General features: G+C 45.4%; 1 protein-coding gene across 1 annotated transcript in view; it reads left to right on the forward strand.

Annotated features, from left to right (window-relative positions):
- Positions 1-362: 362 nt before the first annotated feature.
- zfhx4 (zinc finger homeobox 4) overlaps positions 363-17,037 on the forward strand; it is a 21,047-nt gene continuing 4,372 nt past the window's right edge. The window contains exons 1-6 of the mRNA XM_027004424.2: positions 363-471; positions 4,989-5,105; positions 9,862-9,995; positions 10,541-10,741; positions 11,161-11,275; positions 11,420-16,636. Coding sequence (XP_026860225.2) covers positions 363-471; positions 4,989-5,105; positions 9,862-9,995; positions 10,541-10,741; positions 11,161-11,275; positions 11,420-16,636 — 5,893 coding nt within the window. The remainder of the gene's footprint in view (positions 472-4,988; positions 5,106-9,861; positions 9,996-10,540; positions 10,742-11,160; positions 11,276-11,419; positions 16,637-17,037) is intronic.

A 17,037-nucleotide genomic window follows, 5' to 3' on the forward strand; every position in this document is an offset into this window, starting at 1 on the left:
GGTGGGGGGGCAGTTGGGGGTGGCTGGACGAGCAGGGATCTGTTTAAATTATTTCAAATAGCGGAGAAAGCCAGGCCGTGCTGCCGGGCTCATGCCCCATTTGATTGGCTCGGGACGCCTCGGGTGCTCGGCGCGGTGCAGCTGTTGTGTAAGATCCAGGTGCGGGACGCTTCGCCGCTGTAGCCCCCCTTTTGAGGATGCGCCTTCTTCTCTTTCACGGCTTTTGCGGTGTTTGTTGTTAGGAGGCGTTAATAGCTTCTCTTGCGCCGGCGGGTGCAAGAAACAAAAGCCGCCGCAAACCAGAGGGGCAAACTTTTCAGCAGAAGGGTTCCGCTTTAATCTTCATCATGTTTATTCATACGATGGGCAGAAATAATAACTACGGGCGTGTCTTGCACTCTGGCGTCAGGGCTGGTGGCAGAGAGACGCTTCCTCGCGCAAAAATCATCGACAACAAGAAAGGGGACGTGGGTGAGTGCTGATATGAGCTTTTTTCTCGAAAGTTTGTGTTTCTCGACTCCTTTGATGGGATCTGTGGGAGGGGGAGAAAAAGGAGTTGTTCTAGATTTTCTCCCTTGGGTTCATTTTCACTTACGAACATGCTGTCATAACTGCCCTCTGCTCAGCTGCCAGAGAGTGTCCTTATAACCTTCGGTGGTTCAGTCCTAAAGAACAGTCGGGGCCAAATGGCTTCAGCATGTGTCCCGGAGCGCATGACGTCATGCCCCCTTCACAGCGTGCGGGGAAGACTCCTGCTTTGTACTTAGCGACTCACCCCAGACCTGACCCAGCAGGGTGCCGTGTTTGTGTAGGCCCGACTACAGAGGGCTACGACGGCTGGAGCTCTACAGTAAGAGGCCGGGGCAGTACTTTCATTTCTGCTTAAGGGTCCTGCTCTGCATCGTACCGGCGCTCATAATGCGCCAGATGAGTGTCGGAGCCGCAACAGAGCCCGGCTGGGGAACGGTCATTACGTGCTTTAAGGAGGCCGTGAAGTGCCATGAGTAATGTTTTTACAAGTGGGCTGTTTGTCGTGAGGCTGACTTTGCGCACATCATGTCAAATGGTTTTTCGCCAGAAAGAAAGGTATTTTTGGAATTAGGATGGGAGAATGTCAAGAGAGGCCCTTGGAACAATAATCCGGACTTTGTAGAGCAGTGTGACATGGGTTCATGCACTGCTGCCTGGACGTCTCCTTAGTAGACGCTGTTCCTGCTAATGATGTTTTGATTGCTGCTGTCTTGTTCACGTGATCCTGTGTGTCTGTCTCAGTCGAGTCTGTGTGTGCATGTATGTGGGTGTGTGAGAGAGGGAGAATGTGTGTATGTGCGCGAGCGTGTGTGTGTGTGTTTGTGTAGTGTGTGTTTTTGTATGTTTGTGTGTGTGTTTGTGTGTGTGTTTTTGTGTGTGTGTGTGTGTGTGTGTGTGTGTGTGTGCGCGCGCGTGCGTGCGTGCGTGCGTGCGTGCGTGCGTGCTCGCGTGCTCCCGGGCTTCTCAGCAGTAGCTCCATGGAGAGCATGCCCAGTCACTGCGTTGATGTTTAGGATTTTAGACATGGTACATTAACGGCATCTGGTTAAGATCTAAATGCTTGTTAAATCCGATGAAATTTGGAGAAAAAAAGAGCACTAGAGGGTTGGGGACGGATCGTGCTAAAGGCATGTGGGTGGGTGGGGGCGTATCGGCAAGTCAGTAAAGGTTATTATCCCGAAAGTATTACAACTGGCCCCTAACAAAGTGGTGTGGGGTGTAGGGTTTCAAAGATCCCTTGAAAACGCAGAGGCCAAATGAAAACCACGCGGGTAAAGAATGTGACATCACAGAGACCAGCGCCTGCTCAGAGGAAGGGGTGTGCTGCCACATTAGTGTTCCACACACCTCAACCAGAGGAGACAGTCAAAAAATAAAAGCCATAAGCATGCTGCAGACCAGAAAACAGCAGCTTTACAAAGGCACTCCTAATAATAATAATAATAATAATAATAATAATAATAATCTTCATATTGTTGTTGTTGTTGTTGTTGTTGCTATTGTTGTTATTGTTATTATCTACTGAAACAATGGCCAGAAAAGAGAAAGGCACAGAAGTTTGATGCATATAGTGTGTGCAGGTGGAGGACCTACAGGACCTTAATGAGGCCCATGGTTTTCAGCTGCGTGCAGTGCAAGTCTGCTTTTCCAGGCAGGTAATGACCGAGCGTCGGCGTGACGACCCCCACGGGGTGAGCGCCAGAGTCCAGGCCTTTCTGCTTCCTGTTCCGTGCCCACCGCGGGGATGAGCCTCGCACTTTAATGACATGAGCACATCCATGAAGTCTCTGCGCATGTGACCCGCCCCCCTCCCCCAAACACTCGGCTCCTACCGCTGCCGTCGGATACGGTAATGACGCGGGAAACAGAGTCTTTAGAATATGAGTGGTGAGGATGCTGATTGCCCCTCGCTGCAGCGGGAGCCTGGGGGTGGGGGGCTGAGTTACAGGCTTGTCGGTGCTGGGTGGGGAATGCATTCATGGTGCTGGTGGAAGGGGCAGTAAAATTGTCCATGGCTCTGCTGTTAGCCATTAAGTTTGATGGGTAAAGTCTCTGCTGCGGACCCCCACCCCCCCACCGCAACACACACACACACACACACACACACACACACACACACACACTGCTGACATGCAGTCTCTGTAGCACATGCAGATTACTCAAACTGTTGCCAGGGTCAGGCACGGGGCAGACACCGCCATGATGTATAGGAAAGCGTGTCTGGGAATTTCTCTTGCTCGTGAAACAGATACCAGAGAATCTGCAGAACACCCCACCTAAAGGAGAAAGAGGGCTGGAAAAAAAGCTGTCTGATGAGACCCAGATGATAGCAGCTTGTCTTTTTGCCCCTCCTCTCTCCCCCTTTACTACCTTCATAATTTGCCCTTTTCTTTTACTTGACACGCCATGTTTTATTAATGCATTCCACGATAGCCTTAAAAATTTGATGCCCCCCTCGAGGTAGAGACGCTCGCTAGCACTTTGACACTTCATTTCCCAGCCAGGGGGAATGGGTCAGTAAATCCAGCCAGCAGAACAGAGCTTCATACTCTCAGCTCAGCAAGGAGAAGAAGGAGAAAGACAGGACAGACAGACACATAAAGAAAGGAGGAGGAGAAAGGAGGCACAGAGGGGTGGGGCAAAGGGGAGGTGCCACAGACCTGCCCTATGCCCTTGATTGTACGACCTTGTGCTTTTGTGAGTGAGTGCTTGCGTGTTTGACACAAATAGAGAGAGAGTGGGACTGTGTGTCCTCTTTATTATTTGGCTTGAAATCTGGTTGTGATCAGAGGGTGGAAGGCTCCAGCTAGCCCCTCCCCACCCCTCCCCGCCCTCTGCCAGGACCCAGGCTCAGGCTCGCCTGCCCCGGTGCGGCTAAGAGCCACGCTCTAGTTCTCCTGCAGATTCCCTGATTAGCCCTCTGCACTAACACGGGCTTACCCCCGGCACAGGCATATGCTCTCCTAGGTCCCACCCACCCTAGAGCCTCATCCTCGCTCGGATTTAGGATTCAGACAATTCATTCACCCTCTCTCTCTCTCTCTCACTCTCTCTCTCTCACACATCTCACACACACACTCTCACACTCTCTCTCACACACACACACACACACACACACACACACACACACACACACACTGAAAAGAAGCACACTTATGATCTTGCATTTTTTCATGCTTATCTATCATTTCACAAAGGGAAAGGAAGTAGCATTGCACTAACACTGGTGTGGTTTGTAACTTCTGCAAATTTTTTGAGACAGCATGTGTAGTATGTACGACTTAAGAAGCCACCAACTACACTACACACATATACACAATGCATTCATAAACGCATACACATACTTTGTATGGACACACACATACACACATAGACAAACACGTGCGTGTGAGTGCATATGCTGAGACACTGCCTTTGTTGGGGGATGAATTAGAATACACCAGCTCTGCGCGAGCACCAAAATAGCAATTTTTGCCGCCAGCTGCCACCAGTGACAGGAGATATTTCATCCTGTTGTCAGAATATTATTAATAAAACATCAGGACTGGAGTGCAGCACAATTTCTCCTTTCAATCACTCCCAGCATCTGCCATGAAAATTTCATGCTGTATGTAATTTCCACTTAATGTGTTGCACTTAAAATGTCGGTGCCAGCGCTTGTGTGGTGGTTTTGAAAGGGTTAATTATATCATGTATCCGCCAAGCGGAGGCCCTCTGCTTACCAAACAATGACTTGAGTGATTGTATGCAAATGGGCCTCTGACCTTTATGCCACCTCGCGGTCAATTTATATGGTTATTAAGGTTTTATAAAATGGATGAGCGCAGCATTTTGCGGGCGCTGCTTTATGCCGCTGTCGCCCGGATTTATTTAATTTCTTGCAGGGTCTTCCGAAAATACTTGCAGTTTTCTTTTCTCGTAGTGCACCCCCCAGGCCCCTCAGCCCTGCTCCACCCTCCTCCGCCCTCCTCCGCCCTGACATGCTGCATGACGGCAGCGGCGTGGGGTGGAGAGGGGAGACGTGGGCCTGGTTATCTGGCATTACTCGGCCTGCTAAAAATTCATTAAAATGTGACATCGGCGCTGTGAGAGACAAATGATCTCTGGATGAAAGGGAGCAGTGGGTCTTTCAAGGATTAGAGGCGTGCAGCCTCGACCTAGCAGCTAACAGCACAAACAGATTAATCCAGCGGCAGCATGGTGGAGATCCACGGAATTATTAAACATGGACGTCGGGGAGGGGGCAAGCACCAGAAAGAGTTTTGTGTAATCTGCAAGCAGTCTGGGCAGGTGTGAGATGTAGCCTTTGCTAGAGAATCCATATTATGGGGTACCACCACCAACACCATCACCAAATTTACTTATGCACTATAGAGCAGGTTTCATCTGGACATGGACGCTCAGCCTCCAGAAATGCAGTGGGTAACGGCTTGGACCTTCCTGTGCTCCTCTTGTAGACGATGCAGGGGAGGACGCCGGGGGACTCCCGCGGGCATCCTCGCTGGTCGCCAGCGACGACAGAGACTCGGGCACCAGGGACAGCCAGGAGGGCAAGAGGATGGAGAAGGACCACAGTAAGACCTTCAGTTTTGGTCTTTTTCCTCCGGCACTCCTCCTACCTCACTCACTAACCCCGCCCCTTTCATGCGCCCGAGTGCGACGTCCGGGCTACCGCCTCGTCCCCATGCCCTCCCCACGTAGGTTCTGTCTCATCTCCGCCACGGGGCTTACCACCCCCGGCTGCCCGTGTGCGTTGCATGCGAATGCTATCAGTAGCCTTACATTGACCCATTTTAATCATAACCATCTGACAGCAGAGATGCAGCTAAATGAAAGAATATTACAGAATGACCAGCGAGATTATTTTTTAATCAAATCAGTTTGCGTGCTTGTAATTTTTAAGCGCCTTTCATGAATTTTTGCTGTACTTGTGATGCCTCTGATGACATATCAGTGTTGCATAAGTGTTGGCTTATTTAGCATCCATGTATATATTGCGTATATTTCTTTAAATATTGCACTGTTCCCTTTGTACCCCTTTAAATTATTTTTTGCTTTCTCTCCTTTTTCTTTTTCTTTCTTTCTCCCCTTCTTCTCTCCCCCCGTGTTTTGCCGACTGTTCAGGCAGAGCTCCACCATCACAGCACATTCTCCACACTCGGGTTTAACTGCAGATCTGCATATATGTGTGACTGGTAGCACATTAACCAGGGCAACAATCCTTACAAAACAGCGCTGCGTGGAGATCAGGGAACAGACCCCGGAGCTAGCATCTGGCACAGCTACCTCAGGCTTAGTTGCATTTGCCCTGCCAAATAAGAATTCATACATGCTTTTTATGTATGAGATGGAAATCTGTGGTCAAAATGAATATTACATTGGATGTCTTTCCATGCACGCCATACCTACCTACATAATGTTGGGTTCAATGGTGCAGAAGAAATGCTGAAACAGGGTGAAGCCTATTAGTTTAGCTAGTCATCTATCTTTTACCCATATATCCATGACAGGCCTGTCTAAGGCTGCGGCTGGAATTTGCACTTCGTATTATATGCAGCATCATTTAACACAGCAGCAGGGACGTACCTTTCTGTCAGACCAAACCTGGTTTGTTTGTTTTTTGGTTGGTTTTCTTTCTTTTTTATTTTGGAGCATGTTTTTGCTCAGCAATACTTTTAAGGCTGCAATACTTGTGTCAGGATTAGACCCCAAATGGCTGCTTTTTTGATTTTTTAAGAGGTTAATCCATGACTTGGCGGTAGAAGAGTCACGGTGGATAAAGAACGGGGTTTTAGGGTTTGTCTGGTGTGGGCCATATGCTAAATTTTTATAATCTAAAATACATTTTTTCTGATGTATACAACAATAGCCAGAACTAGGATCTTGCATACTGATTATGCAGGGAGATATTCAACAGTGTTCAACTGTTAGAATATACATTCTAATATCTTCATATGCAAGAGCCTTCAAAACAAGCCTTTTCCCCTCATCTTAATTTACTTTGTCATTTTAATCTAGTGTCACCATGGATTAATTATAATCCAAATTGCATTTTCCATGCAAATGTCTTAATCTGGATCAACTCCTGATTACTTTGTGCTTTGTTGAGATGTAGCATGTCAGTGCAATGGCTTTGGGGTATAGATATAAGACATTAGACACTGAGAGTTGAAAATTAGCTGTCATTACTGCTAAGAGCATTTCCTGCATACCTGCCCAAAATTTGCAAGGAAAGTAGTCATTGTTCTAAATTCATATTTTTTTATATATTACATTCGTGTGCAATTCACATAAAGCCAGTTAATGAAAAGCATGCAAGGCACTCCAAATGTTGCATATTTTAAATCAGCATTTCCCTTAGTAACATTGTTTGCGTGTTTTCGAGATTAAACATGAACATTACTAAGTTACTGCCTTTTGAGATCATCACATTAAAATATATTAAAGTCATTAACATATTTAATTGAAGCCCTTCAGCTATGAGTTCTCTTGTTGGGCTCGTCATTGTACAGTGCAGTAATGACATGAAGTACACACAATTCCCAGTGCGTGCCTGCTCCTGTCACATCCGAAACGCATGGCGAAGCAGAAGAATTTTTTGCGGGGGGGGGGCTGGAGTAGGAGGGTTACAGGGGGTGGCCTAGGTGGGGGTGGGGTTAAAACGTGGATCCAGCGTGGGAGACGAAGGTTCAGTGCGTGGCATTCAGATGTTATCAAGTGAACCATAGGTCACACTAATGCGTGACCTTAACCCAGAGTCCCCGTAAATCACTAAAGTAACTCCAAGAGTCCCAGGGCTCCTGGTTATTTATAGCCCTGTAACCTCAGCCAGACTGGCTGGTCCGAGAGCCCAGGAAATTGAATAGTAAATTCATGCTGCCTTTATCAAGCAGCTCCTGTATAATTGACATTTGCTGGAAGAGTAAATGTAGAGACGTATTATATTGCTGTGTTATTGCGATGTTTCCCTTGCACTCTGCATTACGGCCCTTTTATGTACCTGCTGTGGCTAGACACGGGTGGCTGGCGTGAATGCGACGTAGTGCTGGGAATATATGGAATGGAGAAAATGGAACAAGGATGCGACACGTAATGGCAGGTGGGAAGAGTGCGGATGCTGGGAATCACGGGAGCGGTGGAGTGTCACCTGCCGGTACTCCTTTGAACGGTCAGAAGTGTTTAAAGAGGCAGTGCAGAGGTAGTGTGATTATACACACGGCATTGACACTAAATAAAGACGGGTGGTCAGTGCAGCCCTTGGCTCTTACAATGCATACATCTCGAATGTCATAAATCACTTTTTGATTTATCTAATCAACCAAGGTTCTGCTTCTCAAAGGCATTTGTCATTGGGGGGATGGGAACTGTGTCACAATTATTTTATCTATTGCTACCCTGCTTGGTCTGAAACCAAAGAACAAAGGGCAGTTTCATTTAGTGGGAGGTTTATATGTATACATATATATATAATATCTGAAAAGCATTAGCCTCCCAGGACATACAAAGGCATTATGAAAAACAGATAAGATGAAGGTCATAATTGTCAAGATCAAATAGCCTGTGGTTTACAATTGTATCGTATTTTAGATGCAAGGCTAAGTGTGTGGATCAGTATGAGCTGAAATATCTCTTTGTTCAGAGATATTAGTCTTTCTTCTTCTTTTTTGTTTTTATGTGAATGTGTCCATCTGTAGTTCTTTTTAAGTGCTTATGAAAGCCTCAAGTTGATTAAGAAAATAAATCATAAAGATGGATCCTCATGTCCCACAAAAGCAGATTAGCCCCAAGACTACACATTTACATTCAGCATGATGGCAATCAATGAAAAGGACTCATCGCATTGTGGAAGGTATTTGCACCCAGTTGTCCAGCAATCGGCTCCTCACCCTGGAAATAATTTAGTTGCAAATTGACTGGAAGATGGTGAAAATTGAAAGTTAAAATTAGAAATACTCATAATAAACAGTGAGAGAGAAGGAAGGAAAAAAAGGGTCAGAAGATGTATTGCGGCAATGAGATTGGGCCGCCTGGCAAATGAGGTTTTCTGTTTGTCATGAAATGTATGTGACATGCCTCCCCAACGCTGCAGGGATATCAAAGCCCGGAGAAAAAAGATTACCTAGCAATTTGAAGCTGCAGAAAATGCTCTGATGCTCTTGGAAATTCGCATTGTGCCCTTGTGGGGCTGTTTCCCTCCTGTGTCACTTTCCTTGACAGGCTAATATGTCAGCCTCCTGATATGTGGGATTACAATGAAATAAGGTAGAATATGTCATGGTGCAAAGAATTAAATTGCATGAACATGCAACAGAAATTCATATGCAATGAAAACAAATAAAATGCAAATTAATGTAAAATCCTTTTTTTTTTAGATCAGTTCACTTGCTTTTTATATATATATATATATATATATATATATATATATATATATATATATATATACAAACACACACACACACACACACACACACACACACACACATATATATATATATATATATATATATATATATATATATATATAAGGGGGAGAGAGAGAGAGAGAGAGAGCACCCATTTATGATATTTATGGTGCATCCTTTACTAAGCTTTGATTCACAAGAGCAAGATATGATTTAGCCTAGAGTGAGCAGATTAGAGCAAGGCGTGGTGGTTGGGGCTTCTGTGTGTTTTGCATACTCAGGGAGGGGAGAAATTGCACAGACTGAGCAGGTTGGGACACTCTCTATATCAGGGGATGAGGGTAATGAAAGATTTATCACCCTGTGCAGCATTCTCTAAATACAACTGGGGGCTGGTTTTCTCCAATTGAGCTCTGCTGAAACCGTAATAACATTTTTGCCGTCTTCAATGCACTGTGTGGAACATGGACATTTAGAGTAATGCTAGGGAAGGTGATTTGGTAATCTATACAACCAAATAGCCTGTATTATGGTACCATGACATACAGCACAGTAATAATGCATTTGAGAGTCTCCTTTTTCTTTTTCTGTTATCATTTAAATATCTTAATAATTGGTATTGTTTGGCTCATTTTTATGTTTATATTTTATGTTTTATGCTGAAATTAGTGTATGCAATATATTGTAATAGCATGATTCTGTTAATTCGGTCTAAATTCCTTGTTCTTTTGTTAATAGAACAGATTTTGTGGTTTTCTCTAAGACATTTTTCCAAGCTTTTTAAATAATCTGAAGCATTTTTTAATCAAATGACTACCCCGTGCTAAGATCACAGCTGTGGCCCAGGGTTGATGGTGGGGTCATTGCACTTCTGGAAGGAGGGGCTTTCTGTATCATCTGAAGACGTCCTGTCTCTGTTTATTTTCAGGAGTTAATACACTGGCTAAGGAAACCCTGGAGAATGCAGCAGTGGGCAAGCGCTCACTTCTGCAGGAGAAAGACAGCGACACTCCGCCCAAGAGGCCCAAGTCAGCTGTGGAGAAGCCACTTACGAATGAGCAGGTAAGCTACTCCGCTCAGTGCCCAATGGTCAGTGGTTAGCAAAGAGATCCAATGTTGTCATCTTTGCATTCATGTGAAGCATGTGGAGACGCCTCTGTCCTTTGCATCTCTTTAAATTATATGTGTTTCTAAATTAAATTATGACGTATTAGCCTGCCTCTCAGAGATCAGAGTAGTGCAGGACTTGAGTCATTTCTGAAATGGATTACATTAATACAGGTGGTGGAAAGCAGCAATTTAAAAGTACTCCTTGTAATGAGAGCCAGGCATAGTCTGAAAGAGTACACATCTTTGTCATTTGTAATCTACTGATTAGAAATTCCAGCCAATCATGTTTTGCTAATAAAATTGCTTGCGTTGAAGACATAAGTGAATTACATGAAAAGTAGTTGATTTACATTTGTGGGGCCCTTTTTTGTTTATCCATAAACTCAGCTGATTTCCACAAGGCATGATCCTTTAGCTTAACTGCACCAGTTGGGCATGTGTGCACATTTTCAGCACAGTGAATTATGAGCATGCTGTGATAAACGCTGTCGTTTCAGGTGCAGCAGTGCCCGTACTGTAATTACAGCAGCAAGGATGCAAATCGTTTGCAGCTGCACATCATGTCCCAGCATTCCATGCAGCCTGTCATTTCCTGCCCTCTGTGTCAGGATGTTCTCAGCAACAAGATTCACCTGCAACTGCATCTCACTCACCTCCACAGTGTGGCTCCAGACTGTGTGGAGAAGCTGCTTATGACCGTATGTAAATCATTCATTTTGTTTTCTTTTCTTTTTTTCCTCTTTGGCCCTTGAAATCTGCATTGCTGATTTGCCTGGGACAGTCAAGCTGTCCTTGAAGTACTAACATGTTCTGAGCAGGATTGACAGGGAGAGCAGCATGGAACATTTCCCATGCACTTACCCTATTCTCCAGAGAAATATCCTCCAACAGAATGACCTCTTACAATTGCTTTTTATAGCCATGCGCACTTAGAATTCAATTTGTTCAAACATAAAATGTCAGGACTTTTTGTTTTTCTACGCATGGTCTGGTTTATATTTACACATAGCGTTGGATATTTTCTAATTCCTAGCTGATCCTTGGTTTATGCTTACTCCATTGATTGGCAGTTTCAGGCAGTTTCAGTAATTCTGATTATGTCTTATATTTGTTCCAGGTGGCAGGTTCAGATGTTACAATGCCAAGTAATTCACTTATACCCACACCAGTACAAGATAAAATCCCATCCTTAATGGACTCAGTAGTCCCTGAGGGATCTGGGAAGCCCATGGGTAAGTGCTTCATACATCGCACAGCTTTTTAAGCATTAAAGGAGCTCCATTACAAAAACAAATATTGCAATAATCTGTCTGTAAATAAAAACCTCAAGAAAATTTCTGATATATACCATATGTTCTCACTTTTTGCTGCAACAGGAAACAGCTCAAAGGATTTGAAAAATAGCACAAGCTTGGATAAAAGTGAGCTTGAACTTTCCAGTGAGGAACTCAAGCCACCAAAAGAGGCTGCCGAGGCTCCTGACTGGAAGAAAGCCAGTGGTCAGGACCGAAAGAGCCCTGACTCCCTGCAGGATCACCTGAGCGAACTGCAGAAGCGCCAGCAGCTCTCAGTCTCTGATCGCCATGTCTATAAATATCGCTGCAACCACTGCAGCCTGGCTTTTAAGACTTTGCAGAAGCTCCAGATACATTCCCAGTACCATGCTATTCGGGCCGCCACCATGTGCAGCCTGTGCCAGCGCAGCTTCAGGACATTCCTGGCCCTCAGAAAGCACCTGGAGACTGGCCACCCGGAGCTCAGTGAGGCTGAAGTGCAGCAGCTGTGTGGAAGCCTGCCGCTCAACGGGGACATAACCGAAAGCGAAGCCAGAGCGCTGGAAGAGGCCCAAGCCTTCGAACAGGAAATGGATAAAGATGAGGAGCTGGACCAAGAAGGCAAGGCAAGTCCTACTGGAAGTGACAGCAGCTCCTTGCTGGATGACTTTGGTTCTGAACCGAAGCGCACCTTGCCTTTTAGAAAAGGTCCGAATTTCACAATGGAGAAGTTTTTAGACCCTTCACGTCCATACAAATGCACCGTGTGTAAGGAGTCATTTACTCAAAAGAACATTCTTCTTGTTCATTACAACTCTGTCTCACATTTGCATAAGCTAAAGAAGGTTCTCCAAGAAGCCTCAAGCCCAGTTCCCCAGGAGACCAGCAACAATGTTGACAACAAACCATACAAATGCAATATATGTAATGTTGCTTATAGCCAAAGCTCAACCCTGGAGATTCACATGAGGTCTGTCCTTCATCAGACTAAAGCCAGAACTGCCAAACAGGACACTAGCAGCAGTATTGGAGGAAGTGGATCTGTATCATCCAGCAGCCCTGTCCCAGTGAGTCAGGCAAACATGGATTCTGTGAGCTTACCAGTATCGTCCAACAAAGAAAACACTGTAGATACCAAAGACGTTAACATGAAGCAAACTACTGATCACGTTACCGTTCAGCCAGCCCATCAACCCACTCCATCACCAGCACAGCTCCAGATGCAACTGCAGCACGAGCTCCAACAGCAGGCTGCCTTTTTTCAGCCCCAGTTCCTGAACCCAGCTTTCTTCCCCCACTTCCCAATGACACCAGAGGCTTTGTTGCAGTTCCAGCAGCCACAGTTCCTCTTCCCTTTCTACATTCCTGGCACCGAGTTCAACATAAGCCCTGAGCTGGCACTGCACTCAGCTGCGTTTGGGATGCCTGGAATGGCAGGTTCATTCCTTGAGGATCTGAAGCAGCAAATGCAGCAGCAGCACCAACTTGGTCAGCAGCAGCTCCAGCTTTCTCAGCAGCAAGCCCAGCAGCAGGCCTCACAGTCCCAGTTACAGCAGCAGCAGCAAAAGTCCCAGCAGCAGAGCAGCAAGCCTAAGCCAGAGCCCAACCATGTCGCTGTGTCTGACATTCAGATGTCTAGGGAAGTTGAAGAGCACCTGGAGAAGCAAGAGAGCAAATCAAAGCAGGAAACTGTTACTGACACTGATAACACTAAAGACAATAAAGATACCAAGAAGCCCAAGTTCTCTGAACCTTTGATTCCTCCACCACGCATTATCTCTGGGGCCAGAGGTAATGCTGCGAAAGCCCTGCTAGAAAACTTTGGATTTGAGCTGGTAATTCAGTACAATGAGAACAGACAAAAATGCCAAAAGAAGAACAGAGAGGAAGAGATAAGTGACAAATTAGAATGTGGTATGTGTGGAAAATTGTTCTCCAATATGTTAATTCTCAAGAGCCACCAGGAGCATGTGCATGGGCATTTCTTTCCATATGTGGAGCTTGAGAAGTTTGCACAGCAGTATAGAGAAGCATATGACAAACTTTATCCTATAAACCCACCCTCTCCGGAGACCCCTCCTCCACCACAACTTCCACCTCCGCCACCTCCAGCTCCGGCAACCACTCTTCCTACAACCACTACTGTAGGAAAGGCACAGACACCATCTCCAGCCCCCCTGCAGGCCCCTCCACCACCACCACCTCCACCACCCCCTCCACCACCACCCAGTGCACCACCACAAGTGCAGCTTCCTGTCTCCCTAGATCTGCCAATTTTCCCTCCATTGATGATGCAGTCCGTGCAACACCCTGGACTACCCCCACAGCTCGCATTGCAACTTCCAACAATGGACTCTTTATCTTCTGACCTCACACAGTTATGTCAACAGCAACTGGGACTGGATCCAAACTTCTTGAGGCATTCTCAGTTCAAGCGCCCTCGCACTAGAATCAATGATGATCAGCTGAAAATCCTCCGTGGTTACTTTGACATTAACAATTCTCCCAATGAGGAGCAGATACAAGAAATGGCAGAAAAGTCTGGCCTGCCACAAAAAGTTATCAAGCACTGGTTTCGCAACACCCTCTTCAAAGAGAGGCAGCGAAGCAAAGACTCCCCTTACAACTTCAGCATTCCACCGATGACCACATTGGAGGATATTAGAGTCGAATCGCAGGTGAATGCATTAGAATACTATAAGACTGATACTGCCATGAACAAGAGATCATCAAGGACTCGATTTACAGACTACCAACTAAGAGTTCTCCAGGACTTCTTTGATACCAATGCATACCCCAAAGATGATGAGATTGAACAGCTATCCACTGTTCTGAGCCTCCCAACACGTGTGATTGTGGTGTGGTTCCAAAATGCTCGTCAGAAGGCACGAAAGAGTTATGAAAACCAAGCTGATACCAAGGACAGTGAAAAGAAAGAGCTAACAAATGAACGTTACATCAGAACCAGCAACATGCAGTACCAATGTAAGAAATGCAGTGTCATTTTCCCTCGAATTTTTGACCTGATCACACATCAAAAGAAGCTGTGTTACAAGGATGAAGACGATGACGGTGGAGATGAAACCCACTTTGAGGAAAATGCCGAAAGCTGTGAACTGATCTCCACAAAACCCATCGAGTTCACTAGGCAACACCCTACCACAGCCACCAGCTCTGGCTCCAGCTCCCCACTAATGCCATCACCTCGACCTGATATGGGGAAGACCTCACCCAAACCTGATCTCCCACCCGAGAAATCAAAGCCCACTGAGACTGTACCTTCGCAAGCAACAAAAGTAATGGCTGATTCAAGACCTTCTAAAGCTTCCACTCCTCAACCTCCTCCACAAAAAATCCCTCAGCCACAAATGACAAGACCCCATTCTCAACCTCAGTCTGCATCCATCCCATCCAGCCCTCTTTCCATTGCACTTTCTTCACTTACCAACAGCCTCCCTCCTCAAATGCTACAGTATCAGTGTGACCAATGCAAGATTGCTTTCCCAACTGTAGAACTTTGGCAAGAACACCAGCATATGCACTTCCTTGCAGCTCAAAACCAGTTCCTGCATTCTCAATTCTTAGAAAGGCCTTTGGATATGCCCTACATGATCTTTGACCCCAGTAACCCTCTAATGACAGGCCAGCTGCTGTCTGGAGCACTTTCCCAGATGCCATCGCAGAGCAGCTCTGGATTAGCCTCTGCTGCTGGATCTGGTTCCTTAAAACGTAAACTAGATGACAAAGAAGATGTCCCCCAAGACAAAGATGGTGGAAATGGTGGTGAAGACCAACACAGGGACAAACGCCTGAGAACCACTATCACACCAGAGCAACTGGAGATTCTTTATGACAAATACTTGTTAGATTCTAACCCAACGCGAAAGATGCTAGATCATATTGCTCATGAAGTGGGACTGAAGAAAAGAGTAGTTCAAGTCTGGTTTCAGAATACACGTGCCAGAGAGAGAAAAGGTCAGTTTAGAGCTGTTGGGCCTTCTCAGTCTCATAAAAAGTGCCCATTCTGTAGGGCGCTTTTCAAGGCTAAGTCGGCCCTTGATAGCCACATACGCTCTCGGCACTGGCATGAGGCTAAACAGGCAGGTTTTAGCTTGCCTCCAAGCCCCATGATACTACAGGATGAGGGAGGTGATAGCCCACATAAGTACAGTTTTGTTGAATATCCACCATTGCCACCAAAGATTGAAACAAATGAGTGTGAACTTCCAGCTGCATCTTCTACTCCAATCAAATCATCTGAGGCACAGATAAAAAACTTTTTGAGCCCTTCATCCTTAAAAGCAGAAAACAGTGATGAGATTGAAGGGCTTAATATGAGTTCTGCTGAGGTCTCTTGTGACAACAACAAAATTGATTTTGATGAGACCTCATCAATTAATACAGCTATCAGTGATGCAACAACTGCAGATGAGACTAATAATGAGGTTGAAAATCTTACGGCCAATGGGGGAGAGAGACTGGGTGAGAACAAAATGAACCCAGCACAAATCTCTGAGGCAAATGAAGATAGATTCCCTTTCAACATGGTGAGCCCTGTACTTAGTTTCTCTGGCAGAGATAGTGAGCATTACTATAAGGATGATGACCTTGATGAAAATGCTGATAAAAGTGAGACCTCAAGCTTGGCTGATCCTAGCTCACCTAGTCCATTTGGAGGCGCAAATTCATTCAAGTCAACAAAAGGTGGCGGAGAACGACCAGGACACAAGCGTTTCAGAACCCAAATGAGCAACCTACAGCTTAAAGTCCTTAAGGCTTGCTTCAGTGACTATCGTACTCCCACAATGCAGGAGTGTGAAATGCTCGGTAATGAAATAGGACTCCCAAAACGTGTTGTGCAGGTTTGGTTTCAGAATGCTCGTGCAAAAGAAAAGAAGTTCAAAATAAACATTGGAAAGCCATTTATGATAAGCCAAGGTTCTCCTGACGGACCTAGGCCTGAGTGTACTTTATGTGGTGTGAAGTATACAGCTAGACTTTCTATTCGTGATCACATCTTTTCTAAGCAGCACATTGCAAAGGTGCAAGAGACCCTGGGGACCCAGGTAGACAGAGAAAAGGACTATCTTGCACCTACCACTGTCCGCCAGCTTATGGCTCAACAAGAGCTTGACCGTTTAAAGAAGGCAACCGATGTCCTCAGCTTGCCAGCCCAGCAACAACCTGCAGTCGACAATAATGCACTTCATGGCCTTAGCCTGCCATCTGGCTACCCAGGAATATCTGGCCTCCCACCAGTCCTTCTTCCTGGTGTCAATGGGCCATCATCCCTTCCAGGTTTCCCACCAAATACACCTGGTGAGTTACTATGACAAAGACAAAAAGTGTACTAGTTCCTTTAACGTTTTTTTTTTCATATCACTGCTCATCTTCTTTCTGTTGTTGAGGACTGTTATTTGCTCTGATGCATTGAAATTAGTCATGATAACATTTACAGCATGTCTGTATTACCACAATGTGTAACAAATTACTCTTGAGTTCAGATACTATGGGTGTGCTCAGATATTTTAAAGTATAATTCTATTGCTTTTTGTGCTTTCTTTTTAACATAGGCTTTGCATGAAGGTAATCTTCTTGTTATTTTAGTGCTTTTGTTATAGTTTTCAGTTTTGATTTACAATCAAACCCAAAGGACAGCATCATGCAATCCTTGTTCATGCAGAGCTACAGAGTGAATTTGCGATCATAAATTTCAATAT

This window comes from Electrophorus electricus, chromosome 5 (assembly GCF_013358815.1).
Source record: "Electrophorus electricus isolate fEleEle1 chromosome 5, fEleEle1.pri, whole genome shotgun sequence".
Taxonomy (NCBI): Eukaryota; Metazoa; Chordata; class Actinopteri; order Gymnotiformes; family Gymnotidae; genus Electrophorus; species Electrophorus electricus.